The sequence below is a fragment of the Hipposideros armiger genome, unplaced genomic scaffold (genome assembly GCF_001890085.2).
Source record: "Hipposideros armiger isolate ML-2016 unplaced genomic scaffold, ASM189008v1 scaffold_321, whole genome shotgun sequence".
NCBI classification, from domain to species: Eukaryota; Metazoa; Chordata; class Mammalia; order Chiroptera; family Hipposideridae; genus Hipposideros; species Hipposideros armiger.
In genome coordinates, this window is record NW_017731671.1 from 1119135 (window position 1) to 1137169 (window position 18035).

The 18035-nt window shown below is 41.3% G+C and overlaps 1 protein-coding gene across 4 annotated transcripts in view; it reads left to right on the top strand.

The window, feature by feature from the left end:
* Positions 1–16689, top strand: part of TNRC6B (trinucleotide repeat containing adaptor 6B) — a 198918-nt gene extending 182229 nt beyond the window's left edge. For 3 of the 4 annotated variants that reach the window (XM_019660594.1, XM_019660596.1, XM_019660598.1), the window contains 8 exons: positions 4655–4792; positions 6941–7117; positions 8646–8792; positions 9047–9142; positions 11401–11625; positions 12073–12143; positions 14827–14966; positions 15888–16689. In XM_019660594.1, the coding sequence (XP_019516139.1) occupies positions 4655–4792; positions 6941–7117; positions 8646–8792; positions 9047–9142; positions 11401–11625; positions 12073–12143; positions 14827–14966; positions 15888–16275 (1382 nt within the window). In that variant the 3' untranslated portion in view covers positions 16276–16689. The remainder of the gene's footprint in view (positions 1–4654; positions 4793–6940; positions 7118–8645; positions 8793–9046; positions 9143–11400; positions 11626–12072; positions 12144–14826; positions 14967–15887) is intronic. The other variant, XM_019660595.1, reaches the window with a different exon arrangement.
* The last annotated feature ends 1346 nt before the right edge of the window (positions 16690–18035 follow it).

The following is an 18035-nucleotide window of genomic DNA, read 5'->3' on the forward strand; positions in this document are numbered from 1 at the left end:
CCATATGCGATAATAAAGCAGGGCAACTTTGCTGCTTGCATCGCCTTTTGTCAAAGAGCACATAGTTCTTGAAGTCGAGTCTAGTTAGTTCAAAGCAAAGAGACATCTGGGAGCCGCAAGCGGCTTTTCCGCGTGTTTAAATGCACACGGCTCTGCTCAGGTCTTCTCAGAACACATCCCTAGAGCATGTCAGGTGGAAAGTAAAGCACCTTCAAACAGCTTGAGCATATAGGTTAACAACACTGACTCTTAAAGACACATTTTCACAATGCATCGAGTAAAGCCTGTGGAGAAACTTTTACATGATTTCCTTTAGGCGGGGTATGCGTCAGTCAATTAGTTGTTAAAAACCTAAAATCAAGATGTATTTATCCCAACAACAGTCAGTCCTTATAACATCTTTAATATTTTCTACCTCCTGTTAAGTAAAATTATATGTTGGCTGTGAATCTGTTAGTTTTTAGCAGAATATACTTTTCTTATTTATTAAATATATAGAAAAATTTTATCATGATGTCTTGTTAGATTAATGGTGTTGTGATTATTGTACTTGAGTCTTAACTATTGCTAATGGCTGAGGATCAGTGTTCAATATACACATTAACATACACTAAAGAAATTTCCGGTTTCTTATCATACTCCTGGTTTCATAGGTAACTTACACATTTAGCTGGGTATCATAATCCAAATTAGGTAAGGAGAAAGAATATATTGATGTATTAATTTGTTTACATTTGATAACTTATTAAACAGTAAATTTTATTAGGTCTTTATCATATTAATTGTGATCTGAGCAGTTATAATATGCCTTACAAAATGCATTTTATAATTCAGTTCACAGTTGTAATTTTCCTTAATTTATATTATCACATTTATTTGAGCTGAAAAATACATTTTGGGACTGAAAGTAAGTCTGATTTGGCTTCCTGTTCTGAATAAACTAAATCTGTAGCCATAAGATTTTGATGAAAATATATTTAAAGCAGATACAGAGATTATTATTTTTTTTAAAAAAAAGGGGCTATATGGCAAAGATGTAATAAAATGAATAATATTTCAATATTCCTCATGCTGACTATATCAAACTAAAAATTATACCTTTGGGTAAAAGAGTAGCAAGAATAATGAAAAGTTTCTTAAGTCTCGATAATGCCTTTTTTGGTATATTTTCTCAATTAAAAAGTTGAATGACTTTAATGACTGCTTAACTAACCCTTATTGATTTGTTTTTGTAAAATAGATGGTTTTCTACTTCTCTACTTTTAGCAAAATTGAAAATATACCTAATTGAATTGTCAGGTGATAATGACCTATCTAAAAGTTATGTTTTCTTTATCTATGGTATTGAACCCTGTGGGGGAAGGGAATATACCTAAAAAGGAATTCAAAGAAATAAGTGGTATTGTAACAAGACTCCTTTTCCCATCTACTTATTTATATAAGATTTCTTAGTGTTTTATGTCTACAAAAATTTCTAAAAAACAGGCATAGAGTAGCGTGAACTTGGTCTCATTCTAGTGATAAGTCAGTCATTATAGGTATCCAAACTTATCAAGAAACAGTCACTCATTTTATGAGAAAATGCATTTCCAATAAAATTTTACTTTTCGTGTTTAAAATGTATCAAAACTTGTAACATTTATGTGCATTATATACCCAGTGAAAAGTAGAGTTATGAATATTAGAAATTATTAAAATAGCAGAAGAGTAATTCGTACCTATCCTGGCATTATGAATGTGTGAATGTCACATGTACATGTGGACATGGATTAGAACTGTGGTGTTAAACAGGCAACAGTGGGTGATGTGTCTCTTTTATAATTTACTCTTTATTATAATTATTGTAAAAGCAGTCATTTGTTTTTTTAATCTACAACAAAAGAAGTAGCAGAAAATAGAGAACTGTAAACAAAGGAAGTGAAGGAGTGATCAATTAAGGACAAGTTAATTTGAGAGTTTCCTCCAGATGGTAAGCATTGAGCCAAGCGGTAGCGATGAATGGACGATGACTTGGAGTGTGTGAAAAGCAGGAGAAAGTAATTCTGGCAAGGACAGATAAGGTAGGCCAAGGGTTGTATTTTTCAGAATGATAAGATAGGTAAAAGGGATGTGCTGGCAAAATGAGTCCCTGGTCAGGCAAGGGGCATGTCTTATCTCTGTTTGTACCTCAGCTCCTACCACAAAACCTGGCACAAATTAGGTGCTCCATCCATATTCATTAAAGTGAACTAAATGGCTTGCTTGATTTGAGTTAAAGTGTTGGTGAGCTGGAGAATTAACAGGGAGGCCACTTGGTCAACTAGCAAGTTTGGTTTTGATGAAATAGCAAGTATAATAAAGTCACTGTTTTCCTGGGCTTAGAAGTATGACAGCTCATAAATAGCCCAGAGGTCGCAAGTGGAATGTCCCTCTCTGCTTTCTGTTACTAGAGCTCAGTGCCCAGAGTCCCTTCCCTCCGGATTTGTTGAGCATATTCTATATCCTGACATCATGCGTTACTACCTGACGGCAAAGAAAGACAGCCATGTACAACCTTGCATCAATTTTTCCTCTCGTTTGGATTTGTAGACTGAACCTTTCAAGGCAGTTTTATTTCCTACCCTCCTTCTCGCCCCCTTCAGTTTTTTTTTTCCTTACCAAACCTGTTATTCAGCTTTGGTGCTGCCATATTTTGGCGGCGTAACTCCTCTATTAATTTTCTACACTTCAGGTGTCACAAGAGAACTGTAAAGCAGCTGAAATTAAATAATTTAATTCACCATGAGTTTTAAAGACATTTTAGAGCAACTTTAAAGAAAATTAAAGTGTAAGCAGTGGTTCCTTATCTTCTTACTAATCCCTGCATTCTTCTTTTTTAATCTTCACCTGAATCCTGAGTTATTTTCTAAAGCTCTTTCTCAGTGAGTAGAGCCAGCCCTTGGCCTGCCATCCAAGCAGCTTGGGCTAGTTTCTCTGTCAAAGGTAGAGCAACACGCTTAGGCCATGAAAGCGCGTGTCAGACAAAGCCCTATTCCTGTCCACGTCCTTGTCCTCCAGTCTCATTTCATTTCAGCTCCATTGGACAAAAGAAAAAACTATCTTAAACCCTTTTTTAAAAAGTCATGTACTTTGAAATGCTTCCAGTCCATACCAGGGATTTCTGCTCCCCACCCCCACCCTCCAGGCTATCACTTGGACTAGTGAAGTCGGTCACAAACAGTGGAGGACCGATGTTCTTTATATTAATAATAGCGTTTTAAACACAGGTAAAGAAGGTGTTAGAAATGATTTGATCTTGATTTATTATGCATTTATAAAACTACCCCTGATGACTAGGAGAAGCACAGGGGAGAAAAACATGGCCTGGGTCCCCAGTGGGATCTGGATAAATGGCGTTTAAGAGCCAATAACACACCACCCGGTGGTAGGAGACTGACATGGATACAGTGAGGAGTCTGGCCTGGCTGGTGCTCCACATTCTAGAGGAAGAGGAGATTGGCTTTTGGCCCTTGCGGGCCTCCTGAGCTTTGGCGTGGTGGGGCCCTGCTCACTTCCCTGGGAGAGGCTGTACTTGTGTATTGTTAATACACTTACTAGGGCTCTGTCTGGTCTTTCTGTGGTTATTCATTGTTCCTCGCTCCCCTGTTTCATTTGTTTATTTTAGTCCTTGATTTTGCTTTTATGAGAGTCAGTTTGAAAAAGTATTAAGTACACTCTGATCCAGAATGGATGGTGGACCTTGTGAGTCTCCCATCAGCAAGCTTTTCACGTTGGCTTTCACCTGTCCAGCTCTGTGCAGTGGGTAGACACTGCCCACCTAAACTCTTGGGTAATGTCTTCCCACTGACACCAGAGGCTTACCTGAGGGCTCATAGCAAAGTGAACTCTGAATTTCTAGTAATTGCCTGTTCAAGCTTTGGGGCCTTCATCATTGCATAAAAACTTCTCTCAAATTGACCTCTCCGATTCTACCTTGACCTCCATCTTTCCCACTCTCACATTGCCAGTTCTCTTTCTAAAATACGAACCTAGTTATCTCTTTTACTTGCTTCAAATTTTCTTTATCTCCTGTCTTAGAGGTGGAAAACAGTCCAAACTGCTTCACCCGATGTATCAAGACCCTACATGACATGACTCTTCATTTCTCCCCCATCTCCTCCCACTCCTCACTTCATCCAGTTAGCCAAGCATTGGAGTCACTCTGAACTGTCACCATTCCCTAAATAGGACTTACTGTCATGAGTTAGAGCTTTGTACTTGGTTTCCTTGACTTAACTCGCATACCTGCCCTAGGCCGTAGATCAAATGTCCCTTCTGCAAAGCCTTTCCTCCCCCGATACCCTTACCACCACCTCGTAGCTGCTCTTACACCATATTGGTTTGGTGTGTGGACACCTCCATTTCATTGGAGAATCACTGGTCCCAGAGTTCTGTCTGGCACCCATGTGAACTAAATGAATAAGTAAATGCACAAGCGCTGAGATGTCCCATTACGTTTTTAGGAAGCAAGAGCCAAGATCAGCATTTTGGTTCAAAATACCTGTTTCTGAGTGAAGAAACTTGTGAATTAGTCTTTCTGTTACAAATGAAGCTGTTCATGGGTTCTGCCTTAGAACCCTTGGTTACTGCTGCTAGAAGTTTATAGAAAGACATAAAATGTGGTTCTCTGTTTTAGGCTTCAGCTCTGGCGGCATGGACTATGGCATGGTTGGTGGGAAGGAGGCTGGAACAGAGTCTCGCTTTAAACAGTGGACCTCCATGATGGAGGGACTGCCCTCTGTAGCCACACAGGAAGCCAATATGCACAAAAATGGTAAGAGCAAGCAGAGGATTATGAGTTGGAGATGTTCTGACCCTCAGGAGGCCTTGACGAAGTGTCGTATAAAATGATCTCAAAGCACGGATCTTTAGCTTTTTCCTAGCAAGTGTCTTGATTATTTTCCCCCAAATCTTACGATACCTATAAAACAAAAGATTGGGGTTATTGTATTTCAGATTATAAGAAACTGAAAATGCTGGTTCTAATTAAGGGGAGCAAAATTCCCCACCTGCAATGGGATGGGATTGAGGGTAGTAGCAGTGAACTTGAGTACCCATTAGAGTCAAGCCCTGATGAATTGGCTTGAGAAAACAGAATCAGGTTTGTTTGCTTGTTTGTTTGTTTGTTTTTTGAAGTATAAGAGATGACAAATATCTTTCATGTTGATTATTTGAACCCTTCAGTCTCCAAAGATGACTAAAAGATCAGTACATGAGATTTGAACTTCCCACAAAGCTTTCTTATTCTTTATGAATTACGGGTCTGCAGGACAGCAATTGAGGGCATTCTAGGCTTTGGCTGTAAATGTGTGTTGTCCGGTCATCTCCATAATTCTCTGTAAGAGCTTCTCCATTTCTCTGTAAAATAGATAAAAAGTTTTAGAGCCTTCCTTCAGCCTTTGTCTCAGTGTTTGTTCCATTTGACAAATAATTCGCATGGTCTCAGCTGTAGCCATGAGAACCAAGGATAAACAGGTGTTGGACCGCTCCACCTGCAGCCTTCCACAGTTCTCTTATAAACCACCCTTACTTAAATGTGCCCATCAGACGCTGCTGAGGTGGCCACTTAGAGCTCTCTGCCTGCTCTCCCAAAGCATCATCATGTGATTCTGTGACGCGAAATCAGGAACAATTTACAGAAACTATAAAATCTGGTTTTGGACAGAATAACCCAAGCCCAGCACCTGAGGCTTTGGGTACTTACACTGCGTCTTTGTCCCAAAGACATGATAGGTACATGATAATAAGTACAAAGTGGCATGTGAGAGGCTGTCTCGAAGGTAAAAGAGCCACTTGCCTTCTTAAAGCTTACAGATAATGTTTCCCCCATTTTCTTAGCACTCCCCAAGGGAATCAAGCTTTTCATTTTCTACTACTTCACTGTAATGTGCCCTTGAGTCAAGTTTCTGTCACAGGCTCCAGAAAATCAATGACTCCTTAGCTGAGCTTGGAGATAGCTTTGATGATACTCCTGCTAGGCCAAACCCAGGAGATTATTTTGATCAATATTTACACAAATAATATACTGCCTTGGAAATAATTGTGTCTGTTCATAAACAGCGCCCTAAGAATAGGTCAAGCGACACAATACAGCTTGTAAAATGTGTTTTGAGAAGTAAGTAGAGGGGCACCTCACAGAGGCCAGAACTTGATTGAAAGTCAAGCTGATTTTTTTGGTAGTTTAAAAAGGGAACTTGAAGCATTTCATTTTTTTCCTGCCTCATACCATGTAAAATTCGTGCAGGGGGCACTGACAAACGGCTGAAGTGCTCTCAGGAAAGCAGTTATAAAGGATTTGCTGTTCTTCGTGTGTGAGGCCCTGGCTCACAGAGCTCACTGTGGGCCGTGTGCTGGCAGAGACCCCGGGCCAGAATTCCATCTCATTGCTTTGGAATTTAAAGCAATTGCACATGCTTTCCCCTTTGGTGGTTCACTCTGTTTATGCTGCTGCTTCCAGTGAAACTAGGCCCGAACAGCATGGGAGAACTTGGGTGGGTAGTATCAGTACCGGCGTAGTCAAAAACCCTCTGTGTCCAGCATATTATTTAGTATTTTTCACTTCTCACTCTTGAGTCATTAGTATAAAACCTGGGGACAACGGTAGGATTTGTCCTTTATGAAAGTTTTGTTAACTTCATAAGGCCGTGGAGTTTTAAAACAGAAAGGAACATTCAAGAATGAAAACAGTGCTGTGTGTATAAGTGAGCAATTGAGAGGCTCAGAAAGGTGAAATGAATTGTTCGTTGTCATCCTGCTTATTAACTATATATTGGGTCTTGAGTGTGACCTCTCATTCTAGTGCACTTTTTACTGCATAAAACTTCACAATACTGTATTTGAGTTTCTCTGAATGAAAGATTGACAAATTCTGTTCACAGAAGTCCTTTCCAGGTGTGTATTAATTTCCTCTCTCTCTTCTCAGGCGCTATAGTGGCCCCTGGTAAGACCCGAGGAGGGTCACCATACAACCAGTTTGATATCATCCCAGGTGACACACTGGGTGGCCATACGGGTCCTGCTGGTGATAGCTGGTTACCTGCCAAATCTCCACCAACAAATAAAATCGGAAGTAAATCCAGCAATGCCAGTTGGCCTCCAGGTATTGTCCAGGAAGTGGTTTTTCTGGGATAGCATTCGGTTTTTAATCGTTAAGTTCGGGTTCTGAAACAGATTGCTTTTGCCACATACATTCGTTTTTTTCACTCAGTAATTATTGTCTGAGAAAAGCAAGGCATGTGCTATGCTGTGGGAAGATAGACAGTTTTCATTAGATAGGGTCTCTGTTCTAACAGTTCAGTCAGGGGCCAGCCGAGTGGCTCAGTTGGTTAAGAGCTCGCTCAAGAGTGTGAGCTCTGAGCAACAGCGGTTCGATTCCTGGCCCGAGCTGAGCTGCCAACAGGTGGCAGGATGGCTCAGCTAAATAAATAAATAAGTAAGTAAGTAAAAGTAAGTAAGTAAATTAATTAATTAATTAATAAAAAAAGGGGCTCCTAATAGAGTTCAGTCAGAAAGACTAGGTGTGGACACTGGTCACCCACCAGGTAAGTTACTGTGTGGTAAATACAGGAAGGAAGGAAGATAAGCTGAAGGAAGTCAGAGGAGTGGAATCTGGGGATGAAAGAAGGTAGTGTTGGAGCCGGCCCCCAGCATTCGTCTGTGCATAGGATGCCGTGTAACATGGGTTCTTCTGAAATGTCCATTGAATTGATTTGTTTACTCAATAAGCAAGTATTTATTATCAGTTAGGTTCCAGGTTCACCGTAGCAAGTGCCGTGAGACTGTATGTTATGTTTTCCTCTCTTTATTTTGATACAAGTAATCTATTCATTGTAGAAAAACGTTTAAATTTAGTAAAGCAAAAATAAGAAATTTGGTGTATGTTCTAAACCTCTCTCTACACAGGTATATCTGTGATATGAATATGTAGAGTTTCATTCTATTAAAGTAGACTTGTGGAATGCCTGTTGTTCATATATAATACATACTGCTTTTCCTAATCGTGATTAGGCAAATAAAAGTTCATTACTGCTATCACATAGCTTTAAATATTATTTAAATTAACCAGTAGAAACTTGGAAATACTTCCATGGGTTCCAGGCTTCCTCATGATAAGCCACATTATTCCCTCTGGCTGTCCCTGGGCGATCCACTTTGTAGTGGTCATTTGTACTGTGTTCACTTTTGTGCTTCTGAGCCAATTTCTGGTGAGATAAATGGGAGAAGTCACTGATCTCCAACCTAGATCTTCTTCCAGTTCTTGTCCTAGATGCCTAGACAGTTCTCCTGAGCAGTAGACTACTTACCCCGCCTCCCTGCCCCCAGGCCTGAATTTCCCTGGGAGCAGGAAGGGCAGGTTCTGGGGCCAGGCGCTGAAGAATCCTGGCATCAAGTTCACGACCACAGAGAGACAGACAGAGAAGGTGGGCATACTGTGATAACACTGAGGTGCTGCTGGCAGAGTGTATGTCCAGGAGACTTTTATTTTTTTTTTAATGTTATGATGAAAATCTGAGATTAAAATAGATTGAGTATTAGACGTTTTACAGATCTATTTCTTCTATCAAAAAATAACTATTTTACCGTTTGTTTGAACAACCTCCTACGTCTAATGTTTCTTCTTCTCTCAGAATTCCAACCTGGAGTGCCATGGAAAGGTATCCAAAACATTGACCCTGAATCCGATCCCTATGTCACCCCAGGAAGTGTGCTGGGGGGTACCGCCACATCTCCCATTGTAGATACTGACCACCAACTTCTGCGGGATAACACCACAGGTAAGTAAACAAGCGAAACATCCTCTGTGGATTCAACACCCAGCACATTCAAATTTGTCAGCCTGAGCCCTCATTTGTACTTGCTCGTGTATGATCGTTTCATCAGGAAACATAAGACGATACAGCTTTTCACATTTATTTTTTTAGATATATTTTGTCCTGCCTTCTGTTGAAGGTTAAATAAAATACTTTCACTTGTTGTACTGACACTTATCTGCAGTATTTTCATCTTGTTTTTCATTTGTCGCCCAAAGGGTCTAATTCTTCCCTCAACACCTCGCTGCCTTCACCTGGTGCCTGGCCCTACAGTGCCTCTGACAACTCCTTTACCAACGTTCATAGCACTTCAGGTATGAGTGCGTCCTGTTTGTTTCCCTGCCATTAGCATGTTTCCATCAGGTTCCCTCTTACAAAGGAAATTGGCATTTGTTTCTTAAGGAATACTTGTACAGAAGTGGGATAGCATATGTCAGCGTGGGTGGAGGTACATCTCTTGTATTGGCCGGATCCGTGAGGGGCTTCCAGTCTCAGAGAGGCAGAATGAAGCAAATACAGCTTTAGGACAAGGCCTATGGTGACATAATTGCAGGGAGTGTTGGTGTTGAGAGGGCAGAGGTTACATCCTGATGACACAGTGCTGTTCTCTTAACCAGTCTGCCCAGAGAATCAGGGCCATGGGAAGAACCAGTTAAATCCAGGTTGTTATTCCTAAGGCAGCCGATGATAGCCTGCTTTTCTCTCAGAATCCTTCCACTTACAGGCAGAGGCTAAGAGCAGATGGCCAAGGAAAAAAAGGATTGATTAATTCTGTCAATAACAACATTTGTTGAATTCTTCGCATTTTGTTTTGTTGGAAGACAATAGGGAATGGAAACGTTAATGAGTATAATAAAGCTTTTGAAGTCACTCACTGAACACAACGCCTTACAGATTGGTAGACAGATCATTAGTCATTGGCACCTTGGTCTTGCAAAAGTTGGACCTTAAGCCATTAGAGTCATTTAGGCTTCTTTTCTTTGTCCAGGCAAAAGAAACAAATCCTTAGCTGCCTTCTAAGATGCTGCAGGTTAATGGCTTTACAAATTGTCTTCTTTTTCTTTGTACCTCTGTGTCATGTCAACAGTGCAACAATAATCTATCATTCTTTGAAAGCTCCTGCAAACCAGGCAGCGTGCTAAGCCTTTGGCATGAGTTCTTATCAGTACCTTCACCAAAGTCCACAGGGAGGTCCTGATGTTATCCCCATTTTGTAGATGGAGACACTGAGACTCTTAAGAGCTGATATAATTTGCCTCAGGTCTGAGTCAGTGTGTGAAGGAGCCAACCCAGTATTCCATGTTTCTAACCACCACCCTACAGTATACTTTTATAAAACTTCTTCCCTGACACTTAACAACTCATTTTCACTTCACTCTTTTATTCCCATAATTGCCCAAATCTCAGGTTGAACTGTTTTATTTTTTGTCTCCAATTGGACATTCACCTGAGAGATGACTCAAGAATCACCCCAGACATGTCTAAAACTGAACATATACTTCCTCACCCCCAAAATGATCTTCCCTTTTTAACTACACTCTCTATTTTTCTTAATGATGCTGCCATGCATCACATAGTCACAAAATCTCAGTATTTTCTCACTCTTTCATTTCTCCCGCGCTCCCTGGATCCAGGCAGTGATGACGTCTCCCAGCGGTTTAGTTGCAGTCGTATCTCTCATGCCCGTGTCTTCTGTTCCAGTCTGTTTGCTGTCACCCAAGGTTTAGACTCTAGTTGAAAACACTACATGCTCAGTCTTCTGCAAAAACTCCTGATAGTATCGAAATCAGTCCCCAGCCTACCTTGATGGCCTCCTTTACCTCTCTATCACTATGAAATGTTCAGCCAGAATTGGGGGAAAACAGATTTGGTACAGTGAGAGTTTAGACTGAACCGTGGTTTATATTTTCCTGTCTTTCTGAGCCCATCCATTTATATAAATCCTTCAAGACTCGTTTTTTGCTCACAGCCCAGCATGGTCTTTCTCCTCTGTGTAGTGAACATATATGATGTTGTTCATCTGTTCTGTCCTCCCACCTGAATTTGAAGTTCTTGAGAATACCCACAGCCCTGATTTAGCACCTGAAAGCATACTAAGCCCTAAGTGAATACTTGATGATCATATTTTAAAAATCCGTTTGAATGTTGGTGACTGATATTCTGGATCAAGAAAAGTTTCATTTTCTCGTACTTGCCAGTAAGTCAGTAAGTGTTTATAGGATACTTTCGTTCCGCTAGGTTTCACTTTCTGCTGTATCTGTAAGACTAACAGCTTCAGGAATACTGTCCTTGAATTTGTCTTCCCTTTCAGGTTGTATTTAGCTAAGAAAGCAGTAGAGAACTAATTATCTTACTAAATCTTTAGTCCATGTGTTAATTTGTCAATTCAGAGTAATAGTCATTGAAAATTTTATATTTAATAAGCTCAAAGAACAATATTATTTTGCTGCTCTTAAAATAGCACTTACTATTTTTAGAATGTAAGTGTTTTGTGTACACAAAGTTTATGTGTATTTGTTGACACTCGTGCTTTATCTAACCTTATTCCTTCCTTAATTTTCTTTTCCTATAGCAAAGTTCCCTGATTACAAATCAACATGGTCCCCAGATCCCATAGGACACAACCCCACTCATCTCTCCAACAAGATGTGGAAAAACCATATTTCCTCAAGGAACACTACACCGCTGCCCCGCCCACCTCCTGGTCTGACCAACCCCAAACCGTCATCTCCCTGGAGCAGCACAGCACCCCGATCAGTCAGGGGGTGGGGGACACAGGACTCACGGCTTGCCTCGGGTGAGAAGGATCTGCCTAAAGGAGCATTATTGTTCAAACACAGAGGTCTTATGTTAACACAAATGGTGAAGACATGATGAAGACTTCACAAGACAGGACATCACAGTTGGCTGATAGAGGAGAAAGTATCTCTTGAGTAGAAAATTACAGTCAGTATAAGGCAAAGGGACCCATGAACTCCCAAGGTACTGATGAAGTAAAAAAGACAAACTGCAGAGTGAGACCACTAGGAGGAAAAGGCTGCCTTGCAAATAAGGCATAAAGATCCAGGTCTAGAAGAGCACTGGCTATTCAGTGACAAGATAACAGTCAGAGTGAGGTGAAAAGAGAAGATGATTTATAAAAGGAGGGAAGTGTAACCCTTCTAAAAAGGGTTATGTGACAGTGTTTCTCACGCATAGCTTTCTTAAGTTTTTGATTGCTCTTCCTAATGTTTTTTGCTTACAGCCTCTACCTGGAGTGATGGCAGTTCGGTTCGTCCTAGTTACTGGCTGGTTCTTCACAATCTCACTCCACAGGTAATCATGCTGTCTTGTGATTTTTCTAGATAGGACTTGATTGTGTTAAGAGAGAGAAACTCAGAGATGTGGGAGGTGGACAGATATGAAAGTTCATTTATTTTCTGGTCACCGCAGAGCCATCCAGCCTGCAGAGGTGGGTCTCCCCACCCAAGGCTCGAAGCCTACTGATGAATGGGGGATGTTGGCTACTGGGCTTCATGAAGCCTGTTGTCCTGGTGATGTTAACATGTGTAGTTTATAAAATAGTGAGGGGGGATGGTTCTATCTGGTGACTTCTGTTTAGCAGAGATGACTTGCTGTATAGACCTATCGGAATCTAGAACCAAATGGGAAACGGATATTTAACTGTTTTAACCACACACAAAAAAGTTACCTGTTTTTGTGTTAGTTGTCCAACAAGACTTGAGGCTCAATATTAACCATTTTTCTACTTCATAAATAATTAACCGTCCATCTCGGCACTGGAAGGAATGTGTCGATCTTATAGCTTAAATGCCCCATGGGTATTTTAATTTTCTGTCTGTTACTCTCATCTATGTAAATGGCATTACTAATTTGCTATCATCAGAGCATGCCCTCTGGGTTGTTTTCACTCTTGGTGGGACTTCATTTGCACCACACCACCCTTCCTTTCCCCCTTGGTTGCTTGACAACTCACTTATTTGTAGCAGCGTTATGTTGAGCCCTTAAATGAGGTTAAATGAACCCATCGAAACTGAGCCCATGACCTTCATTTGGACTTGACAGCACAGCCTTTAACACACCTTGTTAAAAGGGGTCAGTTATGCTTCCCTGCCTTTGACACCCAGAATGTGTTGTCTAGCATTTAATTTTAAAAATGGATTCGTGTACACTTTACTAAGCTAGCACTTTCGTTTAGAGTGGTTCCTAAGGGATATTAATAGGTCTCTGGCCTAACATGTTTGAAATATATTCTTGATTAAAGAAAATTAAGCAGGTTTCTTCACTATGAGACTTCTTTGATCCTTTAATATGCTAACGTGTATTTATGATCCTCTGTGGGGAAATACAGCTTCTCCTGAGTTTATTTGCCCGGTGAACCCATTTGTGGGGAGTGTATCCAGGGCTCGTATTTCCAGGTACAGGTTGAGAAAGTCAGTTTCCTAAATAGAGTTAACATGCGGAAGAGTCTGGATTGGCCCTTAATACCTGTGTCCAGTCACTCCTCAAAAAGCCCCAGGTCATTTTACTTAACTAATAGTTGACTGAAGTAGGAAGATTTTATATAACCGTCCTCAAAACAATATCTGCCTCATTATTTCTAAGTAGTCACATAGTGACTGTATACTCATAGTGGTGGGTATAATATGGTTAGGATGAGAGGAGGGATACATGGCTGAAAGGAGCCTAGACAAGGTAGCCAGCTGTTCACGTCTGTTTTATAATATGAAAAATAATAAGTACATCTGTATGTGTATGTATATAAATTGAATATAGGGGCTAGCTTTGTTTGTATTAGAAATAATTGATTAATTTTTAAAAATCAAAACTCCCTCACAACAGACTAATCTCAATTGTAGCTTAAAAGAAGGCTTTAAGGGCAAATCTTTGGTAACTGGATAAATTTAACTTTTCGTCACCTAAAATTTGTTTAGAAGACATCTATCCTGAAAAGTCACTAATGCCATACACAGACATGCTTCTATAGTCAGTTGTCACTTAAAAAACAATGCTAAGAGCTGTTTCTCCAGTCATTTTCTATGAAGAACTACGGTGAAACTGCCAGTTTTCATCCTGCAGGGTTTCCATGGTGAAGTCACAGAATGTTTCCACTGCTGCCGCCAACTTTTTAAGACTGTTCCCATAGTCACCTCTTTCCCTTCCAAAGAAATGAACGAAAATGTTGGCCTGCATAGCTTAAATAAACCAAGTTCAGATCTCGATACAGATAAACTCACCAGAGAGAATAAATAGATTTGTCCATCCAAGTCCGAGGTGAAGGCAGTTATTCCTGATCACTGGACGGACAGCTTAGTGGTGAGGGTCTGACTAAGGTGAGTGACTACAACCTTTGGTCCCATTGGCTGTGGGCAGCAGAGGACAGAGAGTGATAGAAATAGTCTGACCTCGAGGTGGCTGAAATCAGGAGTAAGAGGACGGCAGACTAGCCTGTGAGCTGGCTCAGCCGCCAGCATCCTGAATCTTGGTGAGCGTTGCTCTCTCTCCTTGTTGGTGGCTGCTTCTTCAGCTCTGTGCGATTGTTAACTGAGGAGGTGGAAGAACACCAAGTTAGCAATGATGCTGAGACCTTTGCATGTTTCCTTAAACTCTATTTGGGTACCATCTTATTTCTGCTTTTTAAGGCTCTACAAATTAGTACACGTTCACTTGTTTACCTTGTAAGAAATATGGACCACAGCTTGAATCATAATGCTTTCGTTTTGAGTTGTATTTATGCAAATGATTTTATTTGCAAAATGGGCACGTTAGTTCTCAGCCTAGTGTTTTAAATACGTTAAAATTTTCCTTCAAGACCTCTGTATTCAATGCACTCTTTCCGGCTTTGAGTTTTTCATCCCTCCAGACTTGTTTAGTACTGGTACTATTATATTATTCACCAACCAGAAGGCCTCTCATTCTCATGTATAAGAAAGACCACTTGACTTCCTTTCACACCCCCACCTCCAGTTTTTATCTCACAAATGTCATTGCTCCTTAGATTGATGGGTCAACCTTGAGAACCATCTGCATGCAGCATGGCCCACTGCTGACATTCCATCTGAACCTAACCCAGGGCACCGCCCTGATCCGATACAGCACCAAACAAGAGGCGGCCAAGGCCCAAACTGCACTGCACATGTGAGTACCTAGCCTATGCTTGCTAAACCCCACGGGGAAGATGCACGCGTGAGTATTCTGGCACCTGCTCCATGAAACAGATGCACAAGAACATGCACAGAAACAGCACCATCACGTAAGCAGTTGTCTGGTAGTGAGGTGGCTGATCTTTTTAACCTACCTAAGCATGGATTGCCCTATGTCTATCCTGGGCCGATCATCAGAATTCCCCAAGTGAAGAATTTGTGAGAGTAAATTTTCAGGTCTGTAAAACAAAGCCTATGTTTATGAAAACCTGAAACTGTTGATGCTGTCCCTTTTCATCACAGTATGTAGCTGCTTACTTTGGCTTCTTTCTGGGAGATGATGAAACAGTATGAACTTGGTGGGTTGCAGGGGTTTTGCCCGCAGTAGGTGGGACTTTGACCCTCCCTGCCACCCTCAGACTGGTGGGCAGGAAAGAGCTGACTTCCTGACTGCAGATTTCATGACAGAAAGCTACACACAAAATGAGCAAGTGATGCTGGGGCTCAGGCAGTGACCCCAGCCCTAGATGGAGCAGCACCTACAGGTGTCGGAAGCTGGGTTTCCTTGATACATGGTGTGTGATCTTTTACCTCCCGTGTGGGAAAAAACAGGTGACATTTTCCTTGACGTACAAATTCTACATACCAAGGGGTATTGATCTGCAGCATCCTCCAGTAGTCTTTGGCTGTCTTGAGGTTCAGTGATACCTTATGGCTTTAAATCAGTACCTCTGGCAGCCTGGTTAAAGTGCAGGTTGTGGTCCTGTAATCCTGCCTTCTAAAAAGTATCCAGGGGATGTGGAAGCTGCTAGTCCGAGGAGCACACTTTGAATAACAAGGACTCGAAATACTCAGTCTCCATGTGTGCGTTAGGGTTTTCCTCGCATCCATAGCTTTCCCCTCCCCTTTCTTCCAGGTGTGTGTTGGGAAACACTACCATCCTGGCTGAGTTTGCCACCGATGATGAAGTTAGCCGCTTTCTGGCACAAGCTCAGCCCCCTACACCCGCAGCAACCCCGAGTGCACCCGCAGCAGGTTGGCAGTCGCTGGAGACCGGCCAGACCCAGTCAGATCCCGTCGGACCTGCGCTGAATCTTTTCGGTGGGTCCACAGGGCTCGGGCAATGGAGCAGCAGTGCTGGTGGCAGCAGCGGGGCCGATCTTGCCGGCGCTTCGTTGTGGGGCCCCCCAAACTATTCTTCTAGCTTGTGGGGAGTCCCAACCGTGGAAGATCCCCATAGGATGGGCAGCCCTGCTCCTTTACTACCTGGTGACCTTCTGGGAGGAGGGTCGGATTCAATCTGAACTTAGAACTTTCAACTCTGACCTCGTGACCTTTTTTGGAACAGCAGCAGCACTAACTTGACCTTTTCGTTTTTTTTTTCAACTTGCAATAAATACATTTTTAAAAGGAAAAAAGAAAACGGAGAGAGAAAAAAAGGTGGGTCATTGACAGACTGTCTGAGCACATAGTTGCCTCCCTTATAACTTCAGTTTTTTCGTTTGGAATATGAATCCAAAAAGAGAACATATCACTCTTGAAATACTTGAATCATGAACGCCAACCTAGAAAGACAATGTGAAGCAAGTACACATACCATTTAAATTTAAACACAAAAAAATTAAAAAAATTAGTTTCTAGTTTTTCACTTTTTTCATGTTATATGGAAGTTGTTGCTAAGAAACATATATACTGAAAAAAATAGCTTTTTAACTTTGTTTGCACTGGGTGTGTTTCCGTCCTTAGGTCTACCATGTTTGGGAGGGAGGGGAATTCAAAAGAATTGTTGGGGTGGGGGGAGGGAAGACTTGACGGAGCCTCACTTTAAAAACAAAAACACAAAAAACCTAAAAAAACAACAAAAAAAAACAAAAACAAAAAAAAAAGGAAAAAATTTGTGATTGGCTGGTTGATAAATACCAGTGTGTTCTGGCACATGTAACTGCCCAGGCATGCTCGTTCTGGTATGTGTGTGCACGTGTGTTCATGTGCATTCGCGTGCATCCTTCTCTCTGTCTCTGTGTGTGTGTGCCTGTGTCCTCCTCCCTGACCCCGAGGTTCTCAGAAAGCTGCATTGCTGACAGTCCACAGGCTGGCTGGCCGGCCATCTGCTTTTTATTTTTATTATTATTGTTTTTTAACTAAGAACACACAAGCATGGGGAGCCACCGCTGCTAGAGCAGCTCCGTTGGGCTGCAGGAAGATGAACAGAGCGCTTTTTAATGATGAGAGCAGGGAGATCCTTTCCATCTGCGAATTAGCCTGAGTGCAAGTTTTCTTTTCTCTAGCTTTTCTTTTGACCTAGCAGTAGAGTTGGAGCACTGCCAAGTCCAAAAACTTAGGAGAGCAGGAGGTACCTCTTGGAGCAACTGTGTGTTTATTTATTTCTGTTTGTTTTTTTAAAAAATAAGTGGCCACTAGGCACATCTGTTAAGTTTTATGCAGGCCTTTTCATTACTTTGAACGGGAACAGATGAGATAGTTGTTAATTATGTGACGTCTCAAAAACAGAAAAACTGTGTTCCCCCCTTTCTTGTGTAATCAGTTATGAGAAATTCATCAGAAAGTCAGGTAATGCAGAATGCAATATTTCTATTGGTTCTCCTTTTCATTTGATGAAAACAGAAGAAAACAGGTTGTGAGCAGCCTCCTGAAGCATCGCAGCTCCTCCCCCCTGCTCCCTTCTTGCTGAGCGTTACCTGTGCCAGGCCTCGGCGTGTTACTGCCAGGCCATCACATCACTGACAGAAACGTTTACTTAACGAATGTTCTTAAACCAGTGTGTACTTCAGGCGTTTCCTTTTGTTCCTCTGTGTTGTGTATTTCCTGTGTATGTGGTTTTGCTTAGGCAGGTATAACTTAGCAAAGACTTTTAAGTATTGCACCTTTTTTTTTTTTTTTTTTGGTTTTGACTTTTTTTTTCCCCTTGTAATGTTGCTTTCTTTTTTTTAATTTTGGTATTTAAAGACTTTTTTTTTTTTAAGCATCAATGTGTAGTACTCTGGGCCGAATAGGGGGCAACTTTTAATCCAGTTATCACCAACAATGTATGTACTTATGTTGG